At 40.6% G+C, this 8,754-nt stretch overlaps 1 protein-coding gene across 1 annotated transcript; it reads right to left on the reverse strand.

Moving 5' to 3' along the window:
* Positions 1 to 6,549: 6,549 nt before the first annotated feature.
* LOC110524739 (forkhead box protein D3) lies at positions 6,550 to 8,471 on the reverse strand. The gene has a single exon (XM_021604627.3). It carries the CDS (start codon positions 8,122 to 8,124, stop codon positions 7,030 to 7,032), a length of 1,095 nt encoding a protein of 364 aa, XP_021460302.1. The 5' UTR covers positions 8,125 to 8,471; the 3' UTR covers positions 6,550 to 7,029.
* Between the last annotated feature and the right edge of the window lie 283 nt (positions 8,472 to 8,754).

The following is an 8,754-nucleotide window of genomic DNA, read 5'->3' on the forward strand; positions in this document are numbered from 1 at the left end:
TATGAATATGTCAATTCTGTCGCACAATATCAGTACCAAGGTGCTTGTTGTCACCCCCAGTATACTGTCTATCTGCCTAGAGGCACATCCTGTATGACCTTTCAGTCTGGTGACATCTACAACCATGTCTATGTTTCCATTCCGAGGTGTGAGAAGTTGTTGGATGAAACACATCACTTCTTTGTGGTTCATGCATCAATTATTTATAAATAATAATAACCTTGGACAACTGCTGATTTGCAATGACACTTTCATTACAATGAGAAGCCTATAACTCATTGGTGGCCATTAGTTATTAATACCCTGGTGTGCCAGCTTTACTTTGTCATTTATTGCTTAATCTCTGCGCCTTTTAAATATTCAATAACTGCTGTATCTACATTTACTGTCTATGATCTGGCCTGGCTTGTCACCCCTGCTATAATGCTATAATGAAGGCGTTCATTATTGCTTGACAATGCACAATGTCCAAACTGGCACCCTATTCACTAGTGCACTATATAGGGAATAGGATGTCATTTCAGTCACAGACCCAGGCTTTGGTTGTTTCTTTACCTTCATGTTTGGAATGATACATGAAGGTAGATAGATAGATGGATAGAGAAATGGATAGATAGAGAAATTGATAGATACAGTTGAAGTCGGAGGTTTACATACACTTAGGTTGGAGTCATTAAAACTCGTTTTTCAACCACTCCACAAATTTCTTGTTAACAAACTGCAGTTTTGGCAAGTCGGTTAGGACATCTACTTTGTGCATGACACAAGTCATTTTTCCAACAATTGTTTACAGACAGATTATTTCACTTATAATTAATTCACTGTATCACAATTTCAGTGGGTCAGAAGTTTACATACACTAAGTTGACTGTGCCTATAAACAGCTTGGAAAATTCCAGAAAATGATGTCATGCCTTTAGAAGTTTCTGATAGACTAATTGACATCATTTGAGTCAATTGTAGGTGTACCTGTGGATGTATTTCAAGACCTACCTTCAAACTCAGTGCCTCTTTGCTTGATGTCATGGGAAAATCAAAATAAATCAGCCAAGACTAAAAAAAAAATTGTACACTTCCACAAGTCTGGTTCATCCTTGGGAGCAATTTCCAAAAGCCTGAAGGTACCACGTTCATCTGTACAGACAATAGTACGCAAGTATAAAAACCATGGGACCACGTAGCCGTCATACCGCTCAGGAAGGAGACACGTTCTGTCTCCTAGAGATGAACGTATTTCGGTGCGAGAAGTGCAAATCAATCCCAAATTAAATGCAAAGGACCTTGTGAAGATGCTGGAGGAATCAGGTACAAAAGTATCTATATCCACAGTAAAACAAGTCCTATATCGACATAACCTGAAAGGCCGCTTACCAAGGAAGAAGCCACTGCTCCAGAATCGCCATAAAAATGCCAGACTACGGTTTGCAGCTGCACACGGGGACAAAGATGGTACTTTTTGGAGAAATGTCCTCTGGTCGGATGAAACAAAAATAGTTGAAGCTTGGTCCAAATGGGTCTTCCAAATGGACAATGACCCCAAGCATACTTCCAAAGTTGTGACAAAATGGCTTAAGGTCAACAAAGTCAAGGTATTGGAGTGGCCATCACAAAGCCCTGACCTCAATCCTATAGAACATTTGTGGGCAGAACTGAAAAAGTGTGTGCGAGCAAGGAGGCCTACAAACCTGACTCAGTTTACACCAGCTCTGTCAGGAGGAATGGGCCAAAATTCACCCAACTTATTGTGGGAAGCTTGTGGAAGGCTACCCAAAACGTTTGACCCAAGTTAAACAATTTGAAGGCAATGCTACCAAATATGAATTGAGTGTATGTAAACTTCTGACCCACTGGGAATGTGATGAAATAAATAAAAGCTGAAATAAATCATTCTCTCTACTATTATTCTGACATTTCACATTCTTAAAATAAAGTGGTGATCCTAACTGACCTAAAACCAGGAATTTTTGCTAGGATTAAATGTTTGGAATTGTGAAAAACTGAGTTTAAATGTATTTGGCTAAGGTGTATGTAAACTTCCAACTTCAGCTGAAGATGGATGGATGGATGGATGGATAGATAATAATTGTATTTACACTAACACATGTGCCACAATGGAATAGAGAGGGCCATGGTTGTGGAGAAGGAGATTAACCAATTCATCCTTGTGCTTTGCGTGCAAATGCCACTGGAGTCTATGGTTTTTACCTGACCTATGTTTTCTACCAGTCCAATACAGTGGGGAATGGATGTGGAGAAGGATTCTCCACAGCCTTGTGCCTTAGCTGTCAATGCACTGTAAGCCTTGTCCGTATGGTTATTTCTTATATCCTATATGGATTGGGGAACGGTTGTGTAGATGGAGATAAAGGAATGAAGTACCCTCATCATCATCATCATCATCCTCCTCATCACCAGGCTGACCAAGGACTGATAATGTTTCTGGACTTTACTGGATGAAGAGATGAATTAAGTAAGTAGCTAAGTAACTCTAACATAGTATCATGACAATAGCAACATTGTAATAGCAAAATGCCAGTGGAAGTTAAAGCAACAACCAGGTATGCAACCATAATAATAATGTGTAACCATTTTGTTGTATTTGCACAGGTAATAAACACAGTTCATTATTGACCATTTGTCATAGATCAGAGGTAATTATTGAAATGTATTTGTAGATTTCATTACACACACACGCACACACACACACACACACACACACACACTCCCAGTAAATTGCGCTTTGGATCAACTCAAACACTTCTCCTTGGACAAGGGAAATGGATCAATAAAGTAGTCTGATTTTTTAAAGAAACAGTGGGAAATAGGTCTACAAAATAGAGAGGTTATTGTGGGAATGCCTCACCTGGAATTTAAGCAATAAGCAATGTGTCATCTGGAAAATGGATGAATGAAGTATTCTTCCTTGTAAAAATAAAGGCTAGATAAAATAAACATTCCCAACTGAAACACGTTTTATAGCTAACAAAGATTACAGTAGAAAATAGAGTGGGAATGTGTCATATCATCTGCAATATTTGAGATATTTGAGCTCCATATTAGAGAGGTCGTTTTTTGTGAGTATCCAATGTGTTTGCTGTTCACCAGACGAAGAAGGCCTGTAAAGCCCCTCTTTCTTTGTGTACATATTCTAATTGTCTTGTGTTCTTTGTTTTATGTATTGTAGGCCTAGTATATGTGAAAAACAAACATTTAGGACACAACTTTATGACACAACTGTGCATAAACATCCATTTACAAAAAACGTGTCTAACAAAATTAAGAATAGACTACTGTGTTAATAGTATTCGATTTTTCACTCAAAATGCCTTTGCTGATGCTGCTCAGGAAAGATTTCGTTTAAAGTCCAAATGTACCTTCTGTAGTCATTCAAAACTATTTCTGTTATGTCAAGTAGATTGTGAGCACCTCTGTGGTGGTCCATGCTGTTTGTGCTGTCAGTGTTGAGTGTGTTTCGGGGGTTGTGGGAACCGCTTGTTCTCACTACCCATACAACCCACCTGTGCAGCGCTCGAGAGCAGGTGCAGCTACAAAGGTCAGCGTTGTGTGTGAGTGTGAGCGCCGCGCTATCTACAAAGCCCAGAAACTTTCAACAGAGCTCTATACAGCCCATCTCTCGGATTCAGGGGGCTTGGGTTAAATGCGGAAGACACATTTCAGTTGAAGGCATTCAGTTGTACAACTGACGAGGTATCCCGCTTTCCATTTCCCTATGCTGTAGGCTTTTAGGCCTCCCTAAAACGGAAATGCATCCAAACATTTGAGCGCGGGTCATCATCCTTCGCTTGTTGTAAGCCATTTCGTTGGAGAAGATGTAGCATATGTCAGTATGATTATTAGCCTCACCACATTTGAGATAGTAGTCTACTAGAATGTTATTAATACAATGTTCTCGTTATTATTTTCCATAAATAGGCTTGTTTTTTTTTTTCTTATTTCAAGTCAAAATAGCCTACCTTTATATGGGCTCCCATTTCGTTCCATTTCAAATTATGTATTATGGGAAAGGCAATTCTGCTTTTGGGTACAATATGAAACGACTTACAAATCCTACACAGCAGTCCGTCCAAGCAACTTGAGACTGTACAAGAATACAATGTAAAGGTATCAACTTTGTCCTAATATTTAGGCTTACATTATGCAGCCAATTACTTTGAGGATTGTGAAATGTCAAAATGAGTTTGCAGCCCCGTCAGTGTGTCTCTGTGAATATGCAGAACTTGATAGTAATAACTCGAGGAGGAGCTCCGGATGTCCACAGTTGCAATACCCATCGAAGGTTATTACTTGACGTCAGGTATATAAAAAGCAGGGATCTATTATAACCTTGCACTTGTTAAAGAGTCAACTCTTTCCCACCAGCTGCCCCTAAAATAGACACACAATTAAAACCCGTTGAATCTAAACAGTTTCAGTGTCCTTACTTCACGATAAATAAGATCGACCCAAACTTCTCAGTATAGCCCACTTACGCCAACTGATGTCTGATAGTCGCCCATGTAATGCTCCTGGAAGGATATGTAGGCCTGATGTTTCTGTGTTTAAATCGCTTTGCCCAAGAATAAAGGTGTCAATAAACGCCACCTAGCGATTTTCACAAGTCATTGCTGTTAAACGGGTATGTGTGTGTTATTGTGGGCTACATTACATTGTTTGAACAGTAAATTAACAGAATGTTTGAGCAGAATGTCTCCATTGAATAAAGATATCTTCTTAACAAACTAATACCGTAATTGCATGGCATATATTTTCTCAGGTGTTTTTGTTTTGCTAGAGAGCAAATGTTATAATGTCTACTCAATGATCATGTATTGCTTTTACCCAAGACATAAAGGAGATTATGGTAGTAATTATGAGACACATATAGACGCATTTGTTAGTCATAGTTTTGTTGGAAAATAACCAGCTTGGCAATTAAAAATGATGTAAACATTTTAATGAACAACCGTCGGTTGATAAGCAGCATTTATTCACATTTCGATTAGACATTGCATTAAGATATTATGGGATCAACAGCCTATCGAAGTGAACGTAGGCCTAGCTCCCTTTACAAATCTCCCCTCACAAAGAAGCCCGAAGGTCTACATTTCAATACATTATTTGTCCTCGCACGCCAGTAGGCCTGGCTATGAATGCTTGTATGCCGTCATATTAGATCTATAGCTAGGCTTTATTTAAAAGAGAAGCCCCTGCACCGCTACGTCCTGTAAATCACTCGCGGTATGTGATATCAAACTGTGCTTTGACGCGAGGCATCGGAGCAATGCGCATAAAAATGTAGTCTCATCTGAAGGAATAAGGAGCCAGTCGTAGAATGGGCGCCCCGTTATCCAGTGTCATTGAGAAGCACTGCCTCAGCAGCTTCTTCAGACTGAAAGTGAATTCAAGAAGAGAGTCCTTTCTCTGTTCCCATGAGTATCAGTTAAAAATAGCCCCCTAGCCCCTGTGCATCGACACCGGTCACACACACCGTCAACCATTTGCTGTTTGTGTAAAACTGATTAGCCAGACACAACTGTGAAATTAAGTGTTACTTTTATAGTAGCAACATGCAAACATATTTTATATCTTCTCGGTTTCTCTTGTAATACGATACCATAATGTCTCGGCATTTACCAGTTAGGCTAAAGAGCATATGCACTGCATTTAACATTTCTCATGAGTGAATCCACTCTCATTTTCATGTTAGTAATGTTACTGAAAACATTAGTAACAGCTTATTGATAATCAAATGTTTTACTATTTTGATCCACCAAAATCTTCTTCATACCAGTTCTAATGATTTCATGTTTGTTTTTAAGTTTTGTCTGTAATAAAATAACGAGGCAGAATCCTGCGTTCTGTGGCCTTATAAGTAGCCTAATTCCTGATTAGTATTTAGGCCTATATGGTATTCAAAATCAAATCTATTTAATTGTTTTGACATTGTAAATAGGCCATCATAAGGTACTAGCAGAAAACGGCTATAATGATGTAGCCTAGTTATTGTCATGCCAAATGATAACAAGATTATATCACAATAAACAACAAAATAACTTTAAAACAGTTGAATTTAACTATAAATTGAAATGTATAATGAATTGATATTAAACTAAAGTAAACATTTCCTAATTTGTAAATTCAATAGCCATATTTTATATTAATAGATATTACATTTGAACTAGGCTTATGGGAAATGGCCTGTGTTTCAGTTGATTCATTCATTACTTGCTCGCGGTAATAAACACGTCGTTACACTCTCACTTAATTGTCGTAGCAATAAAAATATTCAAGTTTCGAGTTTCAGAGGCCTACCTTTATTATTGGCCTTAAATTAAATGCACCTGGTTTGTTTTGATTGTTTATTGTGGTAACATTTATACCTATTTGTTTACAAAACCTGTACTGATATTTGTCATATCCCAGGGACTTTTCCGATTATTTCCTACTATTAAAATGGTTTCAATTAGAGACGTTTCAATAAATATCACAAAGCAGACCTATCAGACATTTCAAAAACTACATAAAGAAAATGAATACTGCTAATGCTTCTTTCTTTAGATTTATTAACAAATTATTCCAGTTTACAACACAATAGAGATACATAGAATACATATATTTCAATTTATTAACAGACCATTTGTCCAGACTTAGAATAAGAACATGTTGTATCATGTATGAAATATCAAAGCAAAAGTGTTGATTATTTTAAACTAACAGTGAGCTAGCTACCAGTTACAAAATCAAATATAAAATAATATCAGGAGAGCTATAACTACAATTGTTGTACAGTTCAAACAACGAAATAAAATAAGTAAAAGTCAAACAAGTAAAATTATTTATTTTTACAAATATGTACAAATATTACCTGTACAGATAGCATTCCTTTGCTGTTGTCTCTTTGTTTAGTCTTTACATGGCTACAGATTGGTGGACACCTTCCAGGGCTGCATGCCTATTTCGTGCTGTACAGTCCCCCCCCCCCCCCCCCCCCCCCCCCAAGTCTCTAGAAAAGTGAGTATTTTATTGAGACTATTGAGGCCATTTGGACACTGCCGTTACTGAGGGTAAAAACTGTCCCGACATGATATTAGATGGCATGCTAAGAATTGGTGCAATAGCTGCTGTTGTCCTGGTTAGGCCATGTGCGCTCAACAACGCAGACTGAACAGTCACCGGAGGCCGCATGAAAGTCTGTGCACTCGAGGAAGTGGATACCCCGATGATGTTTTCTATACTGAAAGACGGTCTACTGGAGGGCTCGGACTTGATCATAGACGCGGTGCTCAGACTGTTCAGCTGCATCTGTAGGCTGGGGCTGAGCTGAGAGTTGAAGGCTTTTCTGTTCAGCTCAGCGGAGGACAAGAGAGGGACAGTCGGGGGAAGCATGGGACCTACTGGGTGCATGTAAGGGTACATCCCCGCTGGATGGGTGTAGGCTGGGTGAATTCCATAGTGACGTCCGTAAGGATTCCCAATACTGTAAGCCCCAAAACTTTGCATCATGAGGGCTGTCTGGTCCCTGAGAATGTCTGGCTGGTGCCTCTTGAATCGTTTCCTTCTCCTGAGGAAGCTGCCGTTGTCAAACATATCTTCCGATTGTGGGTCCAGGGTCCAGTAGTTGCCCTTACCAGGGTTGCCCGGCTCCCGCGGGATTTTCACGAAGCAGTCGTTCAGCGACAGGTTGTGGCGGATGGAGTTCTGCCAGGCTGGAAACTTCTCTCGGTAGTATGGGAACCGGCTGCTGATAAACTCGCAGATCCCGCTGAGTGTGAGTTTCTTCTGCGGGCTCTGGAGTATCGACATGGTGATGAGCGCGATGTAGGAGTAGGGGGGCTTCACTAGACTGTTTTTCGGCTTGCTGCTCATGGCACCCGACGCGCTCTCAGTGCCGTCCGCTTTGGTCTCTCCCTCCCCGGCGCTCTCGCAGGGACTCCCGGACCTGTCCTTCACTTCTATCTCCTCCACCTCCTCCGAGTGGTCGTGCATGCCCCCCTGGCTGTCGCAGTCGCTGTCTCGCTCCATTCCCTCATCGCCTTCGCCGACCACGTCAATATCCACATCCTCGGCAGTGAGCACCGTCTGACCGGACATGTCGTTGGCACTGTTGCCACCAGACAGGGTCATCACAGCTTACTTTACCGAAGAACAACCAGGGATCTAGGTGAGGGTGTGCGCGCGGCCCGTCCGTTGCGGTCAGATCGGATGTCGCCGGATTCTAAATGCAGGTCAGACCGGCCTGCCAGAGAAACTTAAACTTCAGAAAATATTTCTCCAGTCAAGTAGCCTAGTCGTCTTCTTAACGGTTTTGGTGTGTGCGCTTCACGCCTCGATGTCCTTCGATCGCTATTTCCTAGTAAGAGTGGTTTAAGAGTGCAAAGTCAAAATGACATATGCTTTTAAAGCCGGTTTTAAGGACTGTCTGATAGATTACTTTTTCAGTTTAAGATATACTATCAGTGCCGCCACGTGATTGGGTGACGTCAGACGTCCCCCTGCTAAACCATGCAAACTGAAGTTGTTTCATGGATTTGTCAACAAAGGGACAACAGTAATGCTGCTTTCCACTACTTTCTGTCTGTGTTCGTCCGTCATAGACCATTTAACGGTAGTGGGTGGGTTGGTGGGTGGGTGGGTGGGTGGGGGGTGAAAAGTGGCCTACATGATTGAAAGATCTGATGCGCATTATATCTCCCGGCTGCACTAAAACCAAATCTTAACTTTGCTTAAACAAATTGCTTGTGTTGAAAGCGGCTG

Source organism: Oncorhynchus mykiss, chromosome 5 (assembly GCF_057628025.1).
Source record: "Oncorhynchus mykiss isolate SJ-2025 chromosome 5, ASM5762802v1, whole genome shotgun sequence".
Taxonomy (NCBI): Eukaryota; Metazoa; Chordata; class Actinopteri; order Salmoniformes; family Salmonidae; genus Oncorhynchus; species Oncorhynchus mykiss.